At 49.6% G+C, this 25055-nt stretch overlaps 1 protein-coding gene and 1 long non-coding RNA gene across 12 annotated transcripts in view; one reads left to right on the top strand and one right to left on the bottom strand.

Annotated features, from left to right (window-relative positions):
* Positions 1-2060: 2060 nt before the first annotated feature.
* On the bottom strand, positions 2061-9006 carry LOC139083774 (uncharacterized). Its single transcript, XR_011540700.1, has 3 exons — positions 8868-9006; positions 5934-6409; positions 2061-2987 (listed from the first exon to the last, which is right to left on the bottom strand). It is a non-coding gene; the product is annotated as an uncharacterized lncRNA (long non-coding RNA).
* ANP32A (acidic nuclear phosphoprotein 32 family member A) overlaps positions 5218-25055 on the top strand; it is a 38568-nt gene continuing 18730 nt past the window's right edge. For 2 of the 11 annotated variants that reach the window (XR_011540694.1, XR_011540697.1), the window contains exon 1: positions 6362-6485. Coding sequence is in view for 7 of the 11 variants with exons in the window: in XM_008526080.2 (XP_008524302.1) it covers positions 7468-7617 (150 nt within the window). In the remaining 4 variants the exon portion in view is untranslated. Of the gene's footprint in view, positions 5535-6258; positions 6486-7399; positions 7800-21926; positions 23992-25055 lie in introns of those variants that run through there. The other 9 variants (XM_008526079.2, XM_070622407.1, XM_008526083.2 and 6 more) reach the window with 8 other exon arrangements.

Genomic DNA, 25055 nt, shown 5'->3' on the forward strand with positions numbered 1-25055 from the left:
ATATGGGCCTCTTTGATGTGTTTGTGGTTTTTGCATTTCTTTCACCATCAGCATTTTTTCTTCAAAATTGTCCTTAAAGTGACTACATCCTTTTATGAACCCTCACTTAGCCTGTAACCACTTGCCTACTTCCAATAAATTTTTACAACAAATCTCATACCCTTCAGCTTAGTTCTGCACTTGAGCCCAAACACGTGCTCAGAGTAGCAGACTGAAACCCATCAGCAGCAATATATCATTTCTCAAGATCTTATATCACTTGGTATCTAGAGATCTCTGCATTTATTCATGAAATATAACATGTAGATTATCCCTACTTTCATGTATCCTTTAAGACTTATAAGTTAAAATCAAATATCTCTACTGGGGATCCTTCTTCTGGAAGCTTCTACTTATCAGCTCTGCTTTGCTAAGTATTTCATTGACATCAACAACATATTGTTACTTCTGGCCTAGGATTTGGAAAGGGAAGTATTTGAAAGGTAATTAAGTATTTCAGATATTAGCTCTGTTTTGGGTTGATGGTAAATAGCTGATACAGTCTTGTCTCAGTCCATTTGGGGTGCTATAACAAAATACAAATTGGGTGGTTTATAAATAAAAAAACATTTATTTCTCACAACTCTGGAGGCTGGAAGTCTGAGATCAGGTGCCAGCAGGAGGCCATCCTCTGGGTTGCAGACTTCTCACTGCGTCCTCACATTGCAGAAGGCCTAGGGAGCTCTGTGGGGCCTCTTTAATAATGGCACTAATCTCAACCATGAGGGCTCCACCCTCATGACCTAGTCACCTCCTACTAGGAGGAGGCTCTACCTCCTAATATGATCACCCTGGGGATAAGGGTTTCAACATATGAATTTGGTGGGGAGGGGAGACACGGAAATTCAGACCCTAGCTAGTCCCTTCTTGGTAAGTGGTAGGCAGCTGGAGAAGAGCTGAGACAGGGTAATTTGGATCATTAGGAAACCTTCACAGTGTTGTTTAATCAGAACACGTTAGTGGATTTTGCTTCTGGTCACCTAGCATGAGAATACTCTTCGGGCAGGATCCTGAAATTGATGAGCAGCAAGGTCGCATATCCCACTGCAGCAGCTAAAGGAGGCAGATCGTCTGCTCCTCGCTCCCACTCGCTGGGGCATCTGCAAATGTTCCACTCAAGGCTTTGAACTGTGAGGGAGGGACACAAAAATGGAGGCTCCCGAGAGATCATCTGCAGCAATGGCGGGGTGCAGAGTCCACAGCTTAGAGATGACTTCCGAGGTATGGGGGTCCTTTGCAGACTATACCTAAACATCTTGGCTACTCCAGGCTGCCCAGCTTCCCATTTCCTGCTCTTTTCCTGGACCTTGTTCTTTGGTTCTGTGATAGCCTTATAAACTTTACATTCAAGTTGTCAGCATTCAGACTTTCCAGAGAAAGTTTAGGGTACAGGTATACTCTCCTGAGGACCTATTATTTCAACTAGAAATGCATTGGAAAATGGCTATTTTCTCAGAATGCATCAAATTGATCTCTAATTCAAGAAGAGTTGTAGAATATATATATTTTTTTAAAGATTTTTTTATTTTTTCCTTTTTCTCCCCAAAGCCCCCCCCGGTACATAGTTGTATATTCTTCATTGTGGGTCCTTCTAGTTGTGGTATGTGGGACGCCGCCTCAGCGTGGTTTGATGAGTAGTGTCATGTCTGCGCCCAGGATTCGAACCAACGAAACACTGGGCTGCCTGCAGCAGAGCGCGCGAACTTAACCACTTGGCCACGGGGCCAGCCCCGTAGAATATACATTTTAAAATAATTATGCATAGGTACAAATAACTACCCTTACAAAGTAGCTAATCTGAGAGGGCAATTTTACTATATATGCTTACAATTATAAATACTATTTGCAAAGAGTAAACGTATTAAAAGTTCTTAGAAAGTCTGTTCTCTACCTCTTATATCTTAATAGACTTTAGTACCCTTCTCTTCATAGAAGTAAACTTCAACCCCAGATGGGTTAAAACAAATTAGTAGATTCTAAATTAATTTCTATTTTTTCAACCTAGATTGTCTTTAGTCACCTTCTTTTTTTTTTTTTTTTTTGAGGAAGATTAGCCCTGAGCTAACATCTGCCGACAATCCTCCTCTTTGAGGAAGACTGGCCCTGAGCTAATGCCTGTGCCCATCTTCCTCTACTTTATATGTGGGACGCCTACCACAGCATGGCTTGCCAAGCGGTGTGTAGGTCCACACTTGGGATCTGAACCGGTGAACCCTGGGGCTGCCGAATTGGAACATGTGAACTTAACTGCTGTGCCAGCGAGCTGGCCCCAGAGTCTTGTTCTATAACTCCTCATTCCATTATTTGTCTTCAAGGCATCTATTTTTTTTTCCTTTATAGCCCTATTTTAACACTAAAAATAAGAGCTCATAGCTCTGGTTTTCTTCCTGGTGAATGGTAAACCAATTTTCCTCTTATTGCTACCCCCAAATTATCTTTAATAAATATATTTAAGAAACTGAGTCACAAAAGTTCTAGTGATTTCCAAACAAGTGTTCAGGTAATAGTTTTTATTTCTCTTTCCTTTTCAAAATAAACCATCTTTAAGCTGTTTTAAGATTTCTTGCTATTAATTTCTAAAATCACATACGACTATTTTCATCTAACAGTGCTTTTTTCCATAACCAACCCATTGATAAAGTATTCAATAATTTAAAAAATAAAACCATCCAATTCTTTATTAAGCAAAAGAATTAAGACTAGCTAACTTTTTAGATCCTGGGCCTCAACATTGCTTTGCTATTCAAATCAAAATGCTGTAGTCTTCACATTTGTTACCATGGATTTCAAAAGAATAATCTACATTTCTAAAAGCTATTTATATAGAAAGACAAAGAACATAATGAAGCTGGAGTTTTTCCATATCATTGTTTTTTGGGGTCCAGGCAGCAGAGCCATGATGTAGGTGAAAAAGTCCTATGGCCAGGTTCCAGTGGATGTGATTCAAGCTGAAGAACAAAAAGTTGGACTGTGAATACATTAGCTCAACTCAAAAGGAAGTTAACCAAAGGGTCCCCATCTTTAGAGACCAAACAAGGGCAAATGAGCTAAAATGGCATCATCATCAATGTGGGTTATTTATAAAACAGTACTTTCCAACACATATCAAGAGGCTAGGACAGCCATTGCTCAAACCTCTTAAGAGAGCAAGATAGGCTGCTCATTTGTTTGGAATGGTTCTTGAAGGAAAATACGTTGGAAGACAGGAAGGTATCTTTCCTCACTTGAAGGCCATTTGTCTCCCTAGGGGCTCAAGCCTTTGAATTGCATCTCCTTTATTCTTCTCAGTGCGAATCAAATCCAGTTCTGGAGGTTACATACTTTGCATCTTTCACAACCTCACTCCCATTGTAGAATCACTCAGCAGTTGGGAACTCATCCTGTTCCCACTGCGTCGCAAAATCCAGCCAAGATTCCTTGATATGGGGCTTCTTTTATTAGTCTATCTTCTGATATTTAGAGCTATTCAGAGCATTTATTTACTACTATAATATGCAATAAAATGTAATTTAAGAAACAAATCTTATAAAATAAGGACCACAAGAGCAGGGTTTTTTGTTTTTTAGTTTAGTCAAGTAGCGTGAAGCAAATGGCTCAGCTTTAGCTGAGCTATATTATTATTTCTTTTTGATAAAAAAAATCAAAATCACCGAAATTTTCTTAGAAATAAACTACAAACAAATCTATTTGTAAAAGTGACAGGAAATCTCTAAATTCAAAGTATGTTGGAAATATGGGAAGTGTATTCAATTGGTTATATAGTGTTTGGCTATTTCAACTTATGTGATGATTGACATTCAGTGAAGTTTTCTTTCCTTTTTTTTTTTTTTTTTTTTTGCTTAGGTAGATTTTTTCTAACACCAATACAAAAGCTGTTATCAAAAGGTATAAAGTAAGATGCTTCTAAAAACAACTACTAAATTTAATATTTTGACTTAGTGATCAAGCCATGATTTTTTCAATTCTAATTTAAATTTCTTCCTGTATACTCTCTTTAACCAGAGTTTGGGCTTTCAAGTCATCCTTTTCCATCTTTGTATATTAAAGTGAGCTATTTGCTTCTGTTTAGCAGAGCTGGATGGGAACATCTCTGCATTTGACCTGTTGGCTTTAAGGGCTTACACCTCAGCAAAGGGACTGTTCCATATCACATTGCTAGTGCTGTGGACTTAATTGTGGTTAAAAATTTTAGTGGAAGATGAGCATTTACCATCAAAGAGAACATAAATCTCAGGACACCTATGTTACATAGTTTCTATACATCATATTGACTTGATGTGTTTGTGAGGCAGAGTTCTGGTTTGTAACAACCTTAAATACCATATCCAGAAATAACTGACTCTGGCAAAGAGAGGTAATTTGGGGTCCCTCTATATTTTAGAACAAAGCCAATACAATTTTAAAAAGAATAAATCCCAACTACACAAGTTGACTTCAATAAGATTAACAAAACTGAGAAAGACAAATACGTCAGCTAAGTCAACAAGTCAAATAAACTACTACTCCATACTATTTATACCCAGATGAAATAAAACAATGACTTCCCATTTTTATTTTGCATTTTCCAGCTACTCAGAGTAAACATTATCACTTTCAAATTCCACTTATTATTTTATCTGAAAGAAGAATTTGCTTAGTAAAATGTTTAGCTGCAGGATTTTGTTTGCAATCCGTCAGGTTACAATATCAAAGTTCAGTACTAGTTTCTCCTCCAGTGTAAGCATTCTGTATGTGCGCTTTATTTACATTGCCACTTTTTATTTCCTCCTAAACTTTGTCTCAAGAATGAAATTGTATTGGTGTCATGTAACAATATTTCACATTTGCAACATACATTTGTTTTATCTCTCCCTTGAACCCACGTCCCTGAAAAAAAAAACCACAATGTATCCAAAAAAGAAAAAACTACCGTAGAGTGTATGGGGAAGCCTGTAGACAGGTAGACCTAAAGGCACTGAAGACAGTTGTGTGCGAAGGGTAAAGATGTATTTGTCCTTGTCGCCAACAATCCCCATGACTTATAAACAGCCACGGGCAGCCAACTTAGTACACAAAGTCCTAGGCCTGGCCATAAGAAGTTGGTAACCAGTGGGAATTAAGGCTTTAAGGTCTCTTACAACTAACGTGATGCAAAAAAACCCAAAGCAAGCAAACCGTAAAACCTGGAGAAAGTGCTCCAAATAGAGCCTCTTTGGCAACCCAGACTGAACCAAATGACTCAGGTGCACGATGAGAGTAAACTGTGCGCCGTTTTCTTTCACTAGGTCTATAAAGCCCATAAATTATGTTTGGACGAGAAAACCAGGAGTTATTAGCACCTTCCTCTTCCGCTATTTAATATTCAATATCTTCGGCAACAATTCTTAACCCACGGTCTTCATTCATTTGTTGACTAAACGAGACCCTGGGTGCCTCTTGGTGATCACTCCTTCCAAGCTGACCTTATATGACAGCAAACTGAAATGCCCCTCCGTGGAGAGGGTCCACCGCGCGAGGTAAGTCATCCAAAGGTGGACGCATCTTGCTTTTATTTACTCATTTATTCGAGGGGCGGGGACGGCTGCGGCTGGCCTAAGACGAGGGCCGGCGAAGGGGCCCGCGGGCAGGGGGCCGCAGCCCGGGGGTGGGAGCCCGCGGAGAGGGGGGGCAGCAGCCGCGCTCCCCCGGCTCGGTCCGCCGGACCCACGAACGACCAGCCCCTCCCCTACGGTACCCTTGACCCCTCCCCCGCTTTCCAGGCCTTTCATCCGCCCGCCCGCCTAGCAGCCCGCGACCCCTAGACCTCACGCCGCCCGCCTCTTTCCGCAGGCCCGGGGCGGCCCGCGATGGCCGGGGCACCGCGAGGACCCCGACCCGACCCCTCCGGCCGCGCCCCTCCCCCTCGTAGAACGCACCTGCGGCCCCGCCCCCGGCCAAACGCTGAGGCGGCGGCGGGCTGGTGAGGCCAGGCGGCTCGGCCCTCGAGGCACAGTCACCTTCCCTTCCCCCGCCATTCCGCCCACCCCCCTCGCTCAGCCAGCGAGCAGCCGCCGCGCTCCTCAGCCGCCCCGAAATCTAAAGGGGTCCGTCTCCGGCACCACAACCAAATGGCTGAGCCTCCCTGGCCGGCTGCGCAGTCCGCCCATTGGTCCCTTCCCCCCCCGCCGCCGCCACCATTGGCTGTTGCCCGGAGACCCTCGGCGGCGATTGGCTCAAGCTGCTGCCGTTCATCCTCGGGCCGCAGATCCCGCCTCCACGGTGATCAGGTTAGTGTGCGCCGCGGGTGCTGGGGGCTCGAGAACCGAGCGGATCTGGTTGAGCCTTCAAAGTCCTAAAACGCGCGGCCGTGGGTTCGGGGTTTATTGATTGAATTCCGCCGGCGCGGGAGCCTCTGCAGAGAGAGAGCGCGAGAGATGGACATGGACAAACGGATTCATTTAGAGCTGCGGAACAGGACGCCCTCTGATGTGAGCATTTGCCAAAAATATCTCTGTCGGTCCATTCTCCTACTTTGTGTGTGTGTGTGCGTTGGGGGGAGGCACTTTTTTTTTGAGGGGGGGCGCCCGGGAGGTGTGGGTTTGGGGGTCGGACTGCAAATGAATTGCAGGGTTGGGGGGTTGCAATGCCATCCGAGCATGTTCCGGCTGCCGCCGCCGCTGCCCTTGGTGTGTGACTACCTGTGCGTGTGCTCCCGCGTGTGCGAGTGTGGGTGCGAGAGTGTGCGTGCGAGTGTGCACCCACCGGGGGCCAGCGGGCGCACGCGTTTGGGTCGGAGAGAATGAGGCAAAATAACCCTCTGAGCTCGCTGCTCCCGTGACTCCGTCTGGGGGAAAGATTAACGAGGGAGGAGGAGGAGAGGGGCTGCCTGCTGGATTTAACAACAAAAAAAAGGGGTTTTATATTTTATAAATGAATCCCCCCTTCCGCCCCCCTCCCGCGCCTTCCCCCTCCCTTTCTCTCTCTCTCTCCGCTCGCGCACACACAATAAGTTTTGGGCTTCGCGAGTCCGGTTTAGTTTCTGATAAATGTGGGCCGAGGCCCCCGGGGAGAGCGCGTGGGGAGGGGGCTGCAGTGGAGTTGGGAATGGCTCGAGTTTAAAGTGCGTCTTCATTTCTTTGCAGTGATGAGGCGAGAGACGGGGGAGCCATATTTGTAACTTTGTAGTGTTCGTGAACGCGCCCTTTCTCTCCCTCCCTCCCTTTCTCTGCCTCCCTTCCTCTCCTCCTCTTTCTCCCTCACTCTTTCCACCCCACCTTCGGGCCAGATGCTGATGTTTCTTCCTTTCCTTCCGAAGGGAGGATAAATTGGAAGAAAGGGGGGAGGGATTTTCGAACGTGCAAAGGCACAGATAATCCCCGCGCCTCCTCACCTCGAGCGATCGCTACTGCAAGTTGCCCAAAGGCTACGTCCCGGTCCCCCCTCGCCCCCGCTCCTTCCGGCCTCCCTAAGATGCCAGCCTTTGAGCCCTGGCGCCCCCCGGCACGACTCCCGTCCCGTCTTTCTCTAGGGTGGGCTCCTCGGCAGCCATTCGGCGCCTGGTTAATAAATGGGCACGAGAAACTTTGTCAGGACGCGAGCTGCCCAGAGCTGGTGCCCGTGGTGGGTATCGGCTGGGTCCGGATTTCTGCGGGCATAGCGAACACGCAGCTCCGGGATGGGAGTTTGCCTTCTCGTCGCCGTTATTGATTGGGCAGCGGCGGGAGTGCGGCCGGAGGAAACTTGCACGGATGGGAACTGGGAGGCTCGGCGAAAGCCCACCCCCCAGGAGGGGGAAGGTGAGGGTGGGTTACGCGAACGCTCCTTTTTTCTGTCTCCCTCTCGCTTTCAAACAGTGTTTTATGTGAGTTGGCGGCTCAGCGGAGGAGACCCCGGATCTGGGGCGGAGACACTGGCCGACTCCCCTCGTGGCCCCTCCGGGGACCAGGCGGGAGGACCCCCCCGCCCTCCGGCCTCGGTGGCCAGGGTTCCACTGAGTTGGGAGTTTGGGTAGCACTGTGCGCTGACCTGTCGCCCCTCCAGCCCGTTAAAACCCTAATCCCTGGCGAAGGCAGGCCTTGCTTCCTCTTTTCTTAGTTCCTCCCCCAAACCTGAGTGAGACTTTTGAAAACAAGATCGTTTTTGTGCCCCCCCCCCATCATAACGCAGCTGTGGACTGTAGACGTGCAGTGCCTTATGGCGCGCAGGGCGGGGAGGGGGTGGCGGAGGGAGGGGAGGGGGTGCCCGCCGCGGAAGGCAGGAGTTTCCGCGAACAATTTCCCGGCGGTTTGCCTTTCTCTGGCCGGTTTCATCCCCGCTCGGACCCGGAGCCGAAGCATTTGGGGGCTGGGTGTGGTGTTGGGGGAGGGGGCCCGAGCCGTGGTCTTCCCGCGTACTTTCCGGAAGCCCCCTGCGCGGAGGGGGCAGGGCGCCAAGTTGGGGGCCAGGGTCGCGGCGGGTGGGTGTGGAGGCGCGGTTCTCCCGGCCAACCCCATCCACACTGCTGGCCAACTGGGAGCGAGATGGAAAGCGGGTCGAACCGGCTCTTTAAACTTCCCCGAGTGTGTGCTGGGGGAGGGGAGCGCGCCGCGCCGAACTGGGAGCGATTTCTCACGCTTCGCCCCCTCGCCTCCCGAGCGTCCCTGCCCACACGCCTGCCCCCGGCCTCGAGGCGGGGTGGGGCGCGGGTGGGGGCAGAGGGGGCACTTTCTGCGTCTTTGGGGCGGGGGGGGAGAAAGCTGGCTGAGGAGGGACAAAAGGGGTGGGGGAGGAGGAACTGTTTTTTTTAAAACGTTCTGAAGACAAATAGCTCCCGGAGAGCGCCCCTGCGCCCCTCCCCGCCGCGCTCCAGCCCGGGGCCCCCACACACCCACCTTCGGAGCCTCTCCCAACTCTGATCCGGGGGCTGGTGGCCACGCCGCGACGCCGAAATAGGACGAGCAGCCATGTTTCCCGGGTCTCTCGCGGCCCGCCCTGCCCCTCCCCCATGGCGCTGCCGGTGCCGAGCGCGGGGCTCCGAAAGCGGCCGCCGGGCTCCCTGCGGCGCGGGGCGCGGGGCCCGGGGCGCGGGCGGGCGCCGGGGTGGCAGGGCCGCGTGCGCGCGGGCCGGGGTGCGGGCGCGCCGGGCTGGCCCCGGGGCCGGCCTTTGGGCCTCCCGAGCTGGCTTGGAGCTCGACGTGTTTTATTTGTTATTATTAATTTCCTAACGGCCGGGCCCGCCCGAGGCCGAGCGCGAAGGGCGCCGAGACGTTAATGGGGGGCGGCGGCGGCCGCCAGGGCCCTGCTCGCCTGTGGCACGACTACCGGGCGCCGGGCTGCCATTTTGTCACCGTGGCTGTTGTCGCTGTTGGGGGGGGGGCAGAGTCTTGCGCCATCGCCCCGACGGCCCCGGACGTAGAGGCGGCAGGGGTGGCCGGCCCTGGGGACTCGCAGTGGCGTTCTGGGCCCCGATGGGGGTTCGCTTCCCGCGCCAACGGCCTGAGGTTTTGCTGGAGCGTCGCGGCGCTGCTGCTCTGGGAGGGCGACGATCCTCCGCGCGCCCCCCCGCCCGCCGCGCTCCCTCTCTCCCCGCTCCTCCTCTCCCTTATTTCGTCCTCCTGCGGGCGCTCCAGACAGAGTTAAATGTGGCCCTAAAGACGAACCGATCGCCCCGGTTTTGCTGTTTCGGCGGAATGATGGGAGGGTGGGGGGAGAGATTAAGCCAGAGGTTTCTTTTCGGGGGGAGGCGCACGCGACTCTAGCGGCCCTGAGTGAAGCCGAGGACGGCTGCCGCTTCCCCCGGAGGGACGAGCTGTCGGTGCGCCGGGGAAACGCCCTCGGGGGCTGGGCTCTCCGGGAAGGTAGGTCGCGCGCGGGGTTTCAGGTGGGGATTGCAGCGCCCTGCAGGCCGCTTGGGACCCCCCTCGCTCTTCCTCTGCCCCTCCCCCTTTTATTTTTGCCTGGGGGAAGGCGGCAGTAGTAATGGTAACCCTAAGTCGAAAAGAGAAGGGCATAAGGTTTGCTTTTGTAAAAAGTAAATTATGTCTTTCTGCCGACTGTCTTTCTCTGTTGACTGCAGAGCCAGGCACGGCGTCGCGTCGCTGGCATCTTTCTGGGACTTTTTAGAAAGCCAATATCGATGCTGGTTAAGCACCTCACTGGTTAAACTCTGGTGACTGCAGACTAGCGATCATGGCAGTGCCTGGCCAAGGCTGCCCAGGAAGTCAGGTTTAACTTTGACCTTTGGAATACATCGCATGATGTTTTCCAGGCTGACTTAGTGCCTAATTGGGTTCAAGTAGCCTGATATTAACTCCAGTTTATACAAGCCGTCCAGGGATCCCTAGGCGGACAACTGAGCGTGAGCTCCTTCTAGTCACGGCCAGTTAGGTTTTGTTACTGGATTGCTGGTGCTGATGGTGGTTTTGAGTCTGGGGGCTCCACAGTGAAGCTGGGTTCTGGAACCCACAGACCTGAGCTTTAATTCCCCCGACACAAAGAGGTAAGATAAGTCAACCTGCCCCTTTGATCTCAGGCAGGTTAACTTAACTTACCTCTTTGAACCTTGGTTTCCTCACCTGTAAAATGGGAACAGTAATCCTATTTAACAAATAAGTGGTGAACTGGCTTGATCTGACCTCCAGGTGCTCAGTGCATGGGTGGTGTTATTCTCAGAGAGGTACTGCCGTGCGATGAGGCCCAACTTTGAGCTTCTCTACGCTTTAGAATAACAGCAATAATAATAATAGCTCATGCTTATTGAGCACCTGTGCTGTGCCTGGCAAAGTTCTGAGTGGATTTTACACATATCAATTAATTTAGTCTCCGCAACAGCACTATGAGGTCTGTACTATCATTATCCTTGTGTTAAATACAAGGAAATTGAGGCGTAGAGAGGTTATCACAGCCAGTCTGCGTGCTCAGTCTGTGTTCTCTACTGCCTCTCCCCTGAAGCACCGTTTTTTGTAAGACCTGGGGAAGAGCTTTTTCTTCTCTGGCTTTGAAATGGTGCCACCTTATGAGAGTGAGTTTCCTGGCATTGGAGGTATTGAAATGAAGCCTGGATAGCCTCCTGGTTGAACATAATTGAGGTGGGTGGTCAGGACCACAGGTCCTGTCTGTCATTTTAAGGGGGAAGCCATACACTTTCTGATGAACCTGGCCTTTTAGGTGTTGGGGGGACACATTTTGGGTGATGAGAAAACAAGCAGGAGCCTCTCTTCAGCAGTGTTTTCTGTGGGATCCTGCGTGTAATGCATTTTCCATTTTTATTAGTCTCCGTCTGATAGCCAAAAAACTGAATGGAATTGGCAAATCCTTGGTATGTAGGATGTACTATACTAGTACCACCTTATGGATCATCTCACTTAATCTTCCCAGCAACTCTTGAAGGATAGGCCAAAGAGCATGACATCCCTCCTGTTGCGAGGGTGAATCATCCAGGTTAGGAGAGAACAACCAGTACTCAGCAGAGTTGAGTTCTCCCCCCGTGAAACCAGAAGCCTGTTGGTTGGACAGTAAGGACTTTGAGAATTCTATAGTCCATTGGGTCACCAGGGTCACCTGGGGAGCATGTAAAACACAGATTCCTGGCTCCCGCCCTGGACATTGGTTTAGCACAGGCATCACCAAATTACAGGTGAGCTGCCTGTTTTTGTATCATGAGCTGAGAATAATTTGTACATATAAACATTGCAATCAACTTGATGATGTGAAACACTTAACTCTGAATCCCAATTAAGTGAAACGTATCCCCCTCCCCCAAAGAATTCCACTTGTTTTGTTAGACCCTTGGTGCAAAGAGAGTCGTACTCATTGTATATTTTGCATTTATTGATGAGAAAATGGTGGGAGTTTGTTTTCTCTCATTATAGAAGTGCCTGTGTGGCATTGTCAGTTTTGCTTCTGGGGAAAGTTGGCTACCTAGCCTTTCACAGAAAAAAGTTTCATAATCCCTGGTTTCCTAGATTGGGGGGAGGGATGCTGGGATCTGGGTTTTTAAATTTTAAAAGATTCTTAAATTTCTTATTAAGCATGTGGCAAGCCATTCACTTGAGGGTCTTTCCGCATGCCTCTCTGTGCTTTTGAACTAGTTGTTGCCTAGTGGAAGTCAGCCGGCATCCAAGCACCTCAGTCAGAAGAGAAATCGCCCTTGTTGCTGCTTTAGAATTGAGCACCCCTTCTATCCAGAAGTTCCTCTCTATGACCAACTGAAATTCTTTATCTTGCATACTCAGAATATTTCAAAAGGTGTTTGCATATTTTGTAGTTAAATGGTTACTCTCAAAGTTGAGATGTTTTCTCTGAGCCAGAGGGAAGGAGCTTTGAACTGCAACGGTCGGAGCTTTGAGGCTCGTGGAAGGTGCAGCAGCTGTGTACCAGGCGGCTGACACCAGACCCTCAGAGCACAGATCATTGAAAACCACAGATAATCCCGGGATCTTGAGTCTTGGCCTGCTCTTCTTCCCCGACGCGTGTTTCCTGAGGAAGGAACAGCAGCAAAGTGGCTTTGAGTTTCAGTGCCCTTCTTTCTACCTCCTCATCCTCTTGTGCCTGAGCAAATGAGCAGAAGGAATGGATATAAGGTTGGCCAGGCTGAGAGGAGGAGGAAATAAATCCAAGGGGACGAATCCTGGTCCCCATAATTGCAGCCTGTACTTCAAGGATAGCAAACCACAGGCCCAGTTCCCTCTCTTAGCTACTGCTGCACCACCCTCTCAAGGTGACTCGCTTTAGACTTACACAACCCTTCTGATCTGTAATACAAGCACCTGATTGAGCTTTGGGGGCTGGTCATCCCAGACCTTCAGTCCAAATTAATTATACCACGTTGAAATAAACATCTTGGTGATCCTTTATGGAGATTCTAGGATACTCATCAGATGGCTCATTACCACTGTGCCTGCCCTTCCTACCTTGCTGCAGTTACTGAGCAGAGAGCTTGTTGCTGATGGTGGTGCGCCCTGGTTGCATGACCTTGGCCCAGTTCTTTGGCCTGCATTCTGATTTGGTGAAGAGTAGGCTCATTAGTCTGGTATCCAGAGGGGGCACTCCCTTACAGATGATTGCTGCCTGTGCCCCTCCCCCCATTTTGTCCCGTCCATCCCTTGCTCTAGCTAGTTCCCCAGTCTCCTAGGAAGTACCTTCCACCAGTTGCCCATCACCACTGTCCTCCTCCCACAAACAGGTAGAGAAACATAGGCCTGATTCTGACTATTACATTACATTGAAATATAATTATACGACAAATGATAAATACCCAACAATGATGTTTTCATTAAAGAGATGGAGTCTGGCAGGGATGGAGAATTGTGAAGGCATCTGTTATTCAGAACTTCTCATTTAATAAAATTTGTTGAAACTAGATGAGCAAAGCCCCCATGGCCCTGGGCCACCTGCCCAGACGTGGAAACAGCTTCTCTATAGAACCAGTTGTCCTGATGATATTTGTTAATGCAAAGTCAGTACACAAGATAAAATGTCCTTGTTCTGCCACACCAGGCCCTGTCCTGTGCCTGCTGGGCTACACCCCACAACCCCCATGTTTTCACTCAAATTTATTTTGTTTTGGCTCCACAGCTGCCGCAGTGCTCTCATCTCCTTTACTAGAACTTGCTCCAGGCAGCACATCTAAGAGATCAGCTTACTTACTCCCTACCACTTACTCTAATGTGGATTAAAGTGAGGGCTGTCTTTCCCAGCCGTGTTTGCATTTGGAGATTCCGGTTTGGTGAGGACATCACCAGAGGACTATTAGAGAGCTGGGTGCTGTTCTCAGCTTTGCTATTAACTAACTTGGACACGTTGTTTGGCTTCTTGGGGCCTCTGTATTCTCCAGTCTAAAATCAGAGTGTTGAATTAAACCAGTGGCTTTCAAACTTTTTGATCCTGACGCTAAGATCCTAACACCACTACTCAGTGTGTATATACATATGTATGTTCTACAAAAAGCTGACAACACGCTCCCTTACTTTGTGTAAAACTTCTATTTATTAAAAAAGAAGTATGCTGCTTTTGACTCGTAAATTGATTTCATTACTTGTTAATGTTTGAAGACGTTAAAGGATGACTTTTAAGTTTCCTTCACACTCAAATATTTTGTGGTTTTATTTGGGAGGATGGGGAATGCCGTTTGTAGCTTTGAGAAGTCTCTCCAGCGAGGGTCAACAGTGAGCCGTCCTGCTTTTAAGGCAGCTCATCCCGGGGTGTCGTGTTCCCCAGCTGCTCTCCATCTAGCTGTTTCCCAGTGCAGACCTTCTCATGGCATTAAGGAATCATTATCCTAAATTCCTACCCCGGATGGATGCCTTCCAAGGCTCCTGGTTGTGCCAGTGGCCCTCAGCCAAGCATGTTCCTCCACTCCCTTGTCTCTACCCTCATCACCCACTGCCCTCCATCCTTCACTGTGCCACACACGATGCAGGTTGCCTGGGGCTCCCACATTTTCCAGTGTGGAGGAGAGAAGGACAGAGAGAGAGGAGAGTGCACTTGGCTTCTGCTCCCACCCACACCGCCTGGGTGTGCACCCTGTCTTCTCGATTTCCAGCCCTGGCACTGGGGCAAGCCCCTTCTTCTCACAGTGCATTCCCTTTTTGTCTCTGGAAAATGACAATGTAATAGTACCTGCCACACAGTAAGCACTCAATAAATGTTAGATGTTATTGTTAGTATGGTCTATTCCTCTAGAACACCTTAGTTGGCATTCGTTTAAAAAAAAGAAAGCTTCCATTATCAACAGACATAATTGTATAAAAAGTTATATTCGTTTCAGTGGGAAAAGAGGTTCGAAGCTAGAGATTTAAACTCGCCAGAAGTTATTTTTCCCCATAAGCAATTCAACAGTAAATGTGTCGTTTCTAGATGTGAGTATAGCTATAGCATCTAAACATTGTGGAGCAGCCCCAGCATGGAATTCCAAGTAGTTTCTGCTGAGGGTAATGTCACCACTCGCCCTCCTCCTGGGCAACTCCTTTTGTCCCTGCCCTCAGCAGCTGTTTCAGACTCTACTCCTCCAACTGCTCACCGACCCTCCACTCTTTCCCTCCCAGCCGGTGACCTCCCCCCTCACAGAGAAACTTGAAACCTCCTGGGTCCCTGAGAAATTCCTAGACTAAATCCATGCCCAGCTCAGCCATCCTTTGGGTCTCATCCGCTCCTGCCCTCCAGTTCCCTTCTTCCTCCTGGGCACCTAGCCACTCCTCTCGTTTGGATCCTTTTCAAGCTTGGGATGTTTCTCCCATCTTAAAGCAGATAGAAAACCTCCCTTGGTTCTTACATCTCACTATAGCTCCTGTCCGTCTCTCTCTTCCCTTTTACATTCAGCTTCCCGAATTGTCTGTCGCCACCTTCTCCATTCCCTCACTTCTCTCCCACCTCAGCCCTCTTCACTCTGGCGTGCTTCCTAAACAGCTCCAGGAATCCCAGCAGCTTTCACCTTCTCTTCCCTGATTCCTCAGCAGCAGTATTCACACCCTTGACCTGCATCAGATGTGTTCCCCCGCCTCTCCCTTTCTCCAGTATTTCTCCTGCAGGCCTGGCCCCTCTGCTTTGTAGCCATGGGATGCAGGCACGCCTGGCCTCTGGGCCCTCTTAGTCTATATTCCTTCCCCATGAAATCTCGTCCTTCTCACGGACAGCTGCACGTACTGTGTGCTGCCCCGGGGTCTGATGTTACCCCGACCTCTTGGCTAAGCTCAGGACCCACCCAGTGTCTCCGCCTGTGTGTCCCCAAAGTGCCCCACACTCAAAATGTCCAAAGGGAACTCATGACCTCTGTAACCTCCTCCACCCCCCCCATAGGCGTGGCCTTCTATCCATCGCGAGTCAGACAGTTCAGAATGTTATCCTGTGCTCCTTGCCAGCTGATCTCCCTGCATCACAGCCCCCTTGAGGCCATGCTGCACACTTCAGCCAGCATGATCTTACCAAAACACAGGGGCAATCTTGTCACCCCGTACTTAAAATACACGGTTGTCAGGATAAAGTCCAGCACCCTTAATGAGACCAAGAAGGTCCCCCATGAACTGGCCACTGTTGGCCTCTTCCTCTCATCTTCTCCCTGCGCCCCCTTCCCACTTTGCTGGCCTCGCTCACCGCCTTTTATTCCCTCAAATCTGTTCCACACTGACTGCCACCATCACCTGCTTAGCATCTAATCATCTTTACCGGCTCCTTTACCCTCCACTCCTCAGCTTGGTCTGGTTCTTTTGTTATGAAACTGTCAGAAATTTCCTTCAAAGTGCTTCGGTTTGTAGTTTTACATTCCTGAATGTGAGTGTTGTAATTAGCATCTCTGTCCCCCTGTGTAGCCAGTAGACTATGTGATTTAAGGGACTTTACTCATCACTGTGTCCTCAGAGCTCAGCGCTATACTTGGCACGTGGTGTGCATTCTAGAAGTACTGGTGAGTGAAGGAATCATGGTACTTACGTGTTCTTGTCTTACATGTTATTACCCACTATCTGGTGAGCCAAGCACAAAGCCACCAAAACAAAGCATCGGAAGCGACACCGCGGTTTCCCCTGGCTTGGGGTGAGCCCCTGCCTCTGGCGGCTGAGTCACACTTTCTCAGCCCAGTGGTCTTCAGATTTTTCTGGTTTTTACATCCCATATCAGTAAAAAATTTGAACCTGAGCCTCAGTATGTCTACCCTTACTTATGGTTTATTCACTTACACTACATGTCAACATGTACATTATAAAAAAGAGCACCAAAAAAATTAAAAGTGTAAGTTAAATATTAAGACATAAAAGTTTTCATTTCTTCCTGCTCCCCGGAAGGTTGTCTTGGGCTGTCCACTTAGGAGACCACTGTTCTGGTCAGTTGCTTCCTGAGATCTTCCCAGCTCTCCTATGTGATGGGTCATGGTGGAGAGCATTCGTAACCCCTCTTTGATAAAGGGAAAATCCACTTGTCTCCCTGAGATCCCCAGCAAATCAGATGTCCGTTGCTGTGCGTCAGCTCAGTGCTGCCTGGTTAGGCTGTGTGCACAGACCCACCACAGTCCTGTCACCTCATCCCTTAGGGTCCAACCAAGGCAAACCCCTGGGCGGTTCCTGCACACGTCCTGAGAGGCCCAGTGGTGTCTGAGGTGCAAGGGTTCCATCAGCCCTAGACAGGCTAGTCAGGGTGGGGCGGGGTGGGGCCCGCTTTCTCCTGCTTATCCTCAGGCTGGGAATAAGTAATCCAAGGCAGGATCTGCTGCAGGCTGGAGGAGCAGGAATGGAGGGACTGGTGAAGCCTGGAGGACAGGCCTGCCAGTGTTTCCATGTGAGGCACTTGAGCAAAGTTGTGCTGGGCCTCTGCAGTCAGGAGTGCCCAGAAGGTCTGGACTGCTGGATTCTGCTGCCTCCCACAGAAGTCATGAGAGTCTGTGTGTGCATGTGCGTGTGTGTGTATGTGTGTGTAGGGGCAGGTAGGGTTGAGGCAAGGTGCTGCAATAGTAAATTTAAAGGGATTACTTTCAGATTTTTCAGGGGCATGCCTCCCGGGGAGGGACTTATCCCGCATTATGTAACCAACTTTCCCCTTAACTCTTGGCCTCACCGGCAGGCCCAAATGGTGTGGCTGTGAATGGGGTGCGGGGGGAGCCCACTTTCACTGACATGCCCTGTGTGCCAGCATCCAGAAGGCTGCAGAGAGTTATATCACTGGTACTTAAGTATCTGTGTAGCAGATTGAATGTATTGAATCTGGTTCTCGTGTCCTGGGCTGATGGGGTGGGGGATTACGGAGTGATGGCCTTGCTGGTTTCTGTGGCAGAGCTGGAGGTAGAACACAGCCCACAGACAGGAGGAAAGAAGGTGTTCAGTTAGTAAGGCAGCTTTCAGCCCCCGCTGGGTATCACAACCACCAGGGGAGCATTTTAAGTAATTCCCAGGCTCTACCCAACTGTGGGATCAGTCTCAGGGTGGTGCCCAGTCTGTGTATTTTTAGAACGCCCTAAAGGGGGCTCTGAAGCACAGTGGGGAGCCGCCACGTTGAGGCAGGGTGCAGAACCTCACCGCAGGTAGGAAGAAGTGAACTAAGTGGGTGTAAAAAGAGAGTAGAAAGCAGGGTGCAGGCCTCACGCCCCCCACGGCCACACGGAAGTCACACACGCCCACATTCCTGCTCTTGCACTTGTCGTTTTTCACTTACCTGTATCATGAGGCTGCTGCCGGAGTGTGGAGAGGGACGTCCTGAGCAAGACTAGGCTAGGCCTGTCCTCGACCTCCATGGGACTGAGAGGCCAGTGGGCCTTTTGTAAGAAGGAGGGGACCCCAGGGCTGAGCACTCAGGTGTAGTGGCCGATGCCCACTGAGCTCCGTTGCTGGCAGGTCATCTTTTGAACCTCAGGTACCTTATCTGTAAAGTGGTGATTAGCAATAATACCTGCTTCCCAGGCGCGGTTGTCCGACTGAGGAAATGAAGTTTGTGCCAGGTGTGTTGTGGACAGCCCCCGAAGGTTAGTAGATTCTCACCAGCCCAGGCTTGAAGGAGCTGTTTGAATAGGGGGAGGGGGCGGCCTGTCTGAAGAAGGCTCTTGCCCGGTGTCTGAGCTTGTGTGTGGTGGGAGCCGTTCTTGGGAGAGCTGTCCTTGCCTGTCCCAGAAGGAGGCCTCACTTGGAGCCACTGAAGCAGGTGGGAGGAGGGGCCCCAGGCAAAAGACAGAGACCCTGGTTTTCGGTTGAGGTGGTGCTGGAGCTGCGTCAGCCTGCTGCAGACATGCCCTACCCCGGGGGCCCCCCTTTCCCCTCGTGGGGGAGCAGCAGGGCTCTGCCTGGCTTGCCTTTTCTGTAGCAATTGCTCTGTGTCAGTAGCCCCTCCTACCTCTCAACTCCCCTCCTTGATGCAGAACTCTGGGTCTGCCCCTCTTAGGCCTTTATCTTTCATTCAAACCTCTCCCGAAGAGGTCTCCTTCTCCAGGAAGTCTTCCTCAACTCAGTGGAAGAAAGGGGGCAAATTGTGTCCTTCCCAGCTCAGGCAGCAGGCTTTCTTCTCAGCTGATTCTGGTAGCACCTCGGTGGGGTGTGCATTGAGCTCTGCTCTCTGTTGGGTCTGGTCAGTGTCTGTTTCCCGTCCTGGGGGGCAGCGTGAAGGGTTTGCAGAGCCCAGCACAGCTCCCCTGCAGCTGGGTGCACCAGGAAGGCTTTGTGATGACGTCATGTGGTCTCCAGCCTCCCGCCTGGCTGACTGTGGGAAGGATCTGTCTGTTCTGGCACAGGGACCTGTTCCATATGGAGGGCCAGGAACTGGCCATCCCAGTCACCCGGGGCCTTCCTTCCACTTCTGCACATCTCCCCTTCCCCATGGAGATTTGGGTGTACCCGGGTGTGGCCTAGGAAGAGTGGGCAGGCGTGTGCTTTAGTAAAGCGCCCAGCTGTCCCTGTTAGGCCTGCAGAAGCCTATCCGCAGAGGCTGGCCTGCCGCCATCCTGAGTGGTTCTGCTCCTGTGAGCCCCCGTCTAGTTTGCGGCTCTGTTGCAGACACGCCTCTGTGTGTCTTGGTTAAGAGAGCTGGTGTGTCTGTGTGTTAGGTGTGGTCCTAGAGGCTTCTCCTGGAGTAGGGCCCTCCAGGGCTGCTGTTTGAGGGTGGAGGTAGAGAAGCAGGCCTAGGAGCAGAAGGGCCTGTGGTCCTCTTTACAGCAAAGGCGCCCTTGCTTCAGGGCAGGCAGGGGCCTCTGTGGGCACTGAGGACACTCCCTCCATTCCGGAGGCCAGCGTGGTCATTGTCAGGAGTGGCGCAGGGGATGGTCAGATGTGGCAGCTAAAATGCACCTTCCAGTTTGACCAGTGGCCACAGACTGGATCCTGGTCTGAAAGGTGCTCATTGCCGGAAACCAGCCTTGTATCGAGCGTGTGCCTTGCCAGCCTCAGGAGGCTTGTTATGGCCACAGGTGTCCCTGATGCTGAGCAGCACTTGGCCAGCTAGAGTCTGATGTCAGAGTTATGAGGGTGATTTCTGCAAATTGAAAAGACTCTGGAGGGGTCATTCATTTTCATGTATTGATTGAATGCCCTCTGTGTGCCGAGTTCTGTTCTCGGCATTCTGGGATATAGCAGTGAGCCAGCCAAGCCCATCCTCTGGACTGCCCCCGTGGGGCTTCCATTCCATTGAGGGAGATGGTCACCAAGCCAAGCAAAGGCATGACTGTGGTGTGGTCGGTCCCGTGAAGACAAAGCTGTGTTAAAGGGGAGGGGTGATCCAGAAAGGCCTGTCTGAGGAGGTGGCATTTGAGCAGAGACTCATAACCTGCACTGGACTTCCAGCCCCCATGAGCCAGAACCTTAGAATATGTCATCTGGAAGGACCTACGAATTATCTTGCTAATGAGCAAGCTGAGGCCCAGTGAGGTTAAATGGGAATTCATGAGGTGATTAATAGGAAAGATGAAATGATAACAAAAAGGGGACAAAATATAACTGGCCAGTACTCTCTGCACAGCCTTAGGCATTTCCCCTGGCCGGCTGACCCTCTGCCTTTTCATCCCAGAATGTCTTTTATTATCCTCTCGAGACTCACACTTTGAAAGATTTGTACTTCCAAATTGCATTTATTAACAATAGTAGATTTATTTTCTCATTTATGGAGGGCTGTGGGGGGCAGAAATTATAAACGCATCAGTAACCACCAGTCAGCCCTCCAGGCAAGGACTAACCACCTAGAGTCGGTCTTTTCCTGCCTAGGCAGAGCAGTGGCCCAATTTTGGTAACCACAGGCCCTCGCTGCCTATCACAATGGGATTTGCCTATCACATTGGTCTTTCTGAAATAGCTGTTTCTTGGAGGACCCCCACTGCTACTTTTTGGATTCCAGCTGGACCTTTCAGGTGCTCCTGCCCTGGTTCGGGGGTCGAGGTGCCTTTGGGTGGGCTAGAGAGACCCTACCTAGGGAGACCCTACTGTTGCTCTGACCAAAATGGAGAGACAGGACTCAGAGGGCCCCCAGGGCTTTTTTTAGGACCACACAGTTAAGTCAGGTCACAAATCTAGCCCTGACCCACCTTTTCCAAGGACCAGGTGAGCCTTAACTAACTGGCTGATAGTTTTCATCTATAAGAAGGTGTCCTGCGTGAATTTGAATGGAGCTTCTGGTTGAAGTAAGACTTCATTAATTAGCCTGTTAGGAAACCGGCTCCCAGTATTAGGGGGGCTGGATAATTTGATGCCTACTGCTCTGCTTTGAGCTTCTAAAGGGAAGGCACTAGATTTTCATCATTTCACTAAATATGGAGAAAAAGTAGTATCTTTGCTATGTGTTTTGTTTGTTTTTAACTGTTGCGTATCTACGTGCCAGATAGCATATTTGTTCTTATTTAATCTACACAGAAATGCTAGAAGATGAGTGGACTATTCCCACTTTAACAGATAAGGGAACCAAGGCTCAAAAAGCTAGTTAAGTAACTAGCTCATGGTCAGATAGTACCAGGAGCTGTGCTTGGGTGCAAAGCCAGCTTATTGACTTCAGAGCTGTGCACATAGCCTGGAGTGTGACCTTTGCCCTCCTGCCTCCTGGCCACTCTGGGGCTGCTGGTAATGTGGAAATGCTCTAGACTCCTGACTTTCTCTTTCCATTTCTTTCTTTTCTCTGTTGTTTCCCGAGGAAAGTGAAACAGATTATGCCAAATTTTCTGACTTTTAAAAATGTTTTATTGTGACTAGAACACTTGTAAAAGTAAACAAAATAAATGTGAGGCTCAATGGTTTTTCTCCTTTAGATTTTTTTTCCTTTAAATGATTATTTTACGCTGTCAGAGAAATCCCAGTGAAATCAGCTCTCCGCATGCCTGCCCTTACCTTTCTGCCAGGGGCTTGAATGTGTCTGGGTTTCCCCTTTTGGCTCTGACATACTTCAGACACGAGGGCTTGTGCACACAGATGAGAAACATGCCCAGGGTGCCTTGTAGTTACTAAAGAGAGTCTGGAAAGCGGGAGAAGACCCAATTGTTTTCCAATAAAAGTAGACTGAGACATAATTTGGGACGTACGTGCTGCCTCAAACACTAAGTCGCAGTGTGCTCCAGCCTTCTGTAAGAAGAGAGTGGTGGTTATTGTGGAATGAGCAGGGCAGTGCTGTGGGTCCTGCCTGGAACTCCTGGTTCCCTGGGCCATCAGTAAGACCCCTCTGGCTCACCCCTTATTGAGGACCTGCTGTGAGCCTTGCATCATACTAGGTACTTGGCAAGCGTTACTGTCTTTTTCCTTTTCTTCTTTTTGCTGAGGAAGATTCGCTCTCAGCTAATATCTGTGCCAGTCTTCCTCTATTTTGTACGTGGGTCTCCAACACAGCATGGCTGACAAGTGGTGTAGGTCTGCGCCTGGGATCCTAACCTTTGAACCCAGGCTGCGAAAGCAGAGCTTGCAGAACTTTAACCACTAGGCCACGGGGCTGGACCAAGCATTACTTTTTTGATCCTTTAGAACACCTGTAAGGTCTAGATGTGGCCATCTATTTCCAGACAGGGAGATTGGCCCACAGAGGTCAGATGGCCTTCAAGGCGCACTGAACCGCCCCTTATATTATAGCAGTCCCTCCTTCTTGTCCCTTCCAGACTGGACACTCTGGGGGCGGAAGGCCAGAACAACTTTATCATTGGATCCCAGTGCCTGGTGCAGTGCCTGGCATTTGGTAAGTTCTGAGTAGCATTTACTGGATGGATGGAGGTGAAGTAACTTGCCCACACAGGTATAGTGGTGAGCCCACTAGAGGTAGGACTGCAAGGTCAGAAGTGAGGTCTGAGTCCAGCTCTTTGGTTAATAGGCTGTGAGTGCACAATGACTTATGTGCCAGTTTGTCTATGTTGTAAGATTATTATAGCAAAAGATTGGAAGCAACCCAATTACTCATCAATAAGGGACTGGTTAAGAAAAATGATGGCACCTCCACAAAATGGAACACAATGCAAATAAGAAACAAGGATGGTGTTTCTGCACTCTATTACGCAAACTGAAAAAAGGCAAAGCAAAGATTAGTATGTAATATGCTAGTTTTGGGTAAAAGAGAGAAAAGTAAGATTTCGAATTTGCTTTTATATGTGTAAACACACCCTGGAGGGATAGTTAATGAGTGAGATGGTTAACTGGACAGGATAGGAGGGAGAATTAATTGTATATCTTACACTTTTGGGTTTTGAAACCATGAGAACAAATGTGTTACTTTCTTTAAATTTTTTTTAAAAATAACGGAAATGGCTATTGTACTTACCGGGCTTCAGTCTCCCCATCTGCACAGTGAGGCAGTCAGATTAGATCAAGCCTTCTTCATCTGGAGGGAAATGCTTTCTATGTTGTATATATTGTGTATCTCTGGCTTTCGTGGGCTTTTCCAGGAGACCCTGACCCTGTGGCCTAGAGCCAGCCAGGATCTTGTCAGTAGATCTCTCACCCCCGCGGTGGGCTGGACCTGGATCAGCTCAGGCTGATTGAGAAAGGCTGGCGTGGCGCAGAGCAAAGAGCTTTCGGCAGAGGTGTCAGGCCTTGTTCCTGTCCTCGTTCCCCAGAGTCTGTCCTCTGAACACCCTGCCCTGATGTGACTGTTGGTTCTTCCCCCAAAGTGAGGGATTACAGTGAAGAGAGACTATTCTGGAGCATTCTGGCAGAGTGCTGCAGTTTCTTAGGAAGAAAAAATGGCAGAATGTTTTCCCAGGTTATTTTTAATGCTTTTCAGTTCAGCAAACATTTATTGAGAGCTAAGTGCAAGGGTGAGGAATCAGAGCTGCATGTCACCTGGCTCTGCTCTCTGGGTTACAAAGTCTTGGGTAAGAAACTTGCTTGTAAAATTCCTCCCTGTCCCCTCCAGGAGAGCGTATTTTACCTCATCTGGTCCCATGGAGACTGGTGGGATTGGGAGGGGTTCTTCTCCCCATTTTACAGATGCGGAAATTGAGTCTCGGTGAAGGCTTGCGCAAAAGCACGCAGTTCTAAGTGGTAAAGCCTGGAAGCAGACCAGATTTTCTGACTGCTTCTCATAATCAAACATTCTGCCCCTGGATGTTTCCCAGCGGTGAAGCTCAGACCCCTTTCTACCTGGAAACATTGGGTGAGCACACTCCAGAGTAAAGCTCCTTCGCTTGTTTCCTGTACTCGTTTTTTTCCTTTAAGAAGAGGCAAGGGGAATCTCAGGCTTATGCTCGGGTCTTGGGTCTTACCCCCTTTGCTGTGGTCTAACAATTCTGGCTTCTGCTGCCCGTGAAACCCACCACCCCACCACCAGTTATGTGTAGAATGTCCATGTGTGTAAGGGGGCATGTGACAGACAGCAGCTTTCTCCCCATCCCATTCTCATGCCACCACTTCCTCTCCTTCCTTCCGAAAATTCTGTTGCTGCCACCTGTAGTCCTAGCTGTTCCCCAGAACGGCCAAGCACACCCCCTGCTCAAGGTCTTTGCCCTGGCTGTTCCCTCTGCCTGGAAAGCTCTTCCCCCCGTCTTCACTTGGAATCAAGTCCCCACTGACTCACCTTGAATAGGCCTTCCCCGGCCACCCTTTCTAAAGTGGTGTCCTTTGTCACTGTTGCTTTTCTCTCCCTTTTGTTTCTTTGTAGCGTTTATATATATTATATACAGATATATACATTTATTGGTTTATTATCTCACTCCCCTACAGAACGTAAACTTATGAGGCCAGACCCCTAGTTTTGTTTATTGCTATAACTTTAATGCCTAGCAGGGGGGCCCAGCATATTATAGATATTTTGTAATTCTTATTGAATGAGTAAATTGGACCTGTGGCCTAAACAAGTAATGCTTCTGTAAAGAGGAAAGAATCAGATCATAGCATTCTAAGAGGTGAAAAGACCCAAGACTCATTTCTTTGCCAGGCTTCATCATCCAATATTACTAATTCATTTAATAGTCATTCAGCACCGCCTGTGTGTAAAGTTCTTTGCAGGTGGTCGCTCGGTAGCCTCTGATTTGCATCTGTACAGGGTCAGTGCGCTCACAGATTTTTCAGAGCAGCCCCTTCTTTTGTGGGACAGCTGTAAGGATGCAGCTACCCTCTTCCGTTTTACATCGGGCCGCAAACTGCCTCTTTATAAACCCTGCACCCTGATTTTAGTTCTGGAACCGTGAAGAACACAGAATAAATGTACTTCTATTGGCA

The sequence above is a fragment of the Equus przewalskii genome, chromosome 1, assembly GCF_037783145.1.
Source record: "Equus przewalskii isolate Varuska chromosome 1, EquPr2, whole genome shotgun sequence".
Taxonomy (NCBI): Eukaryota; Metazoa; Chordata; class Mammalia; order Perissodactyla; family Equidae; genus Equus; species Equus przewalskii.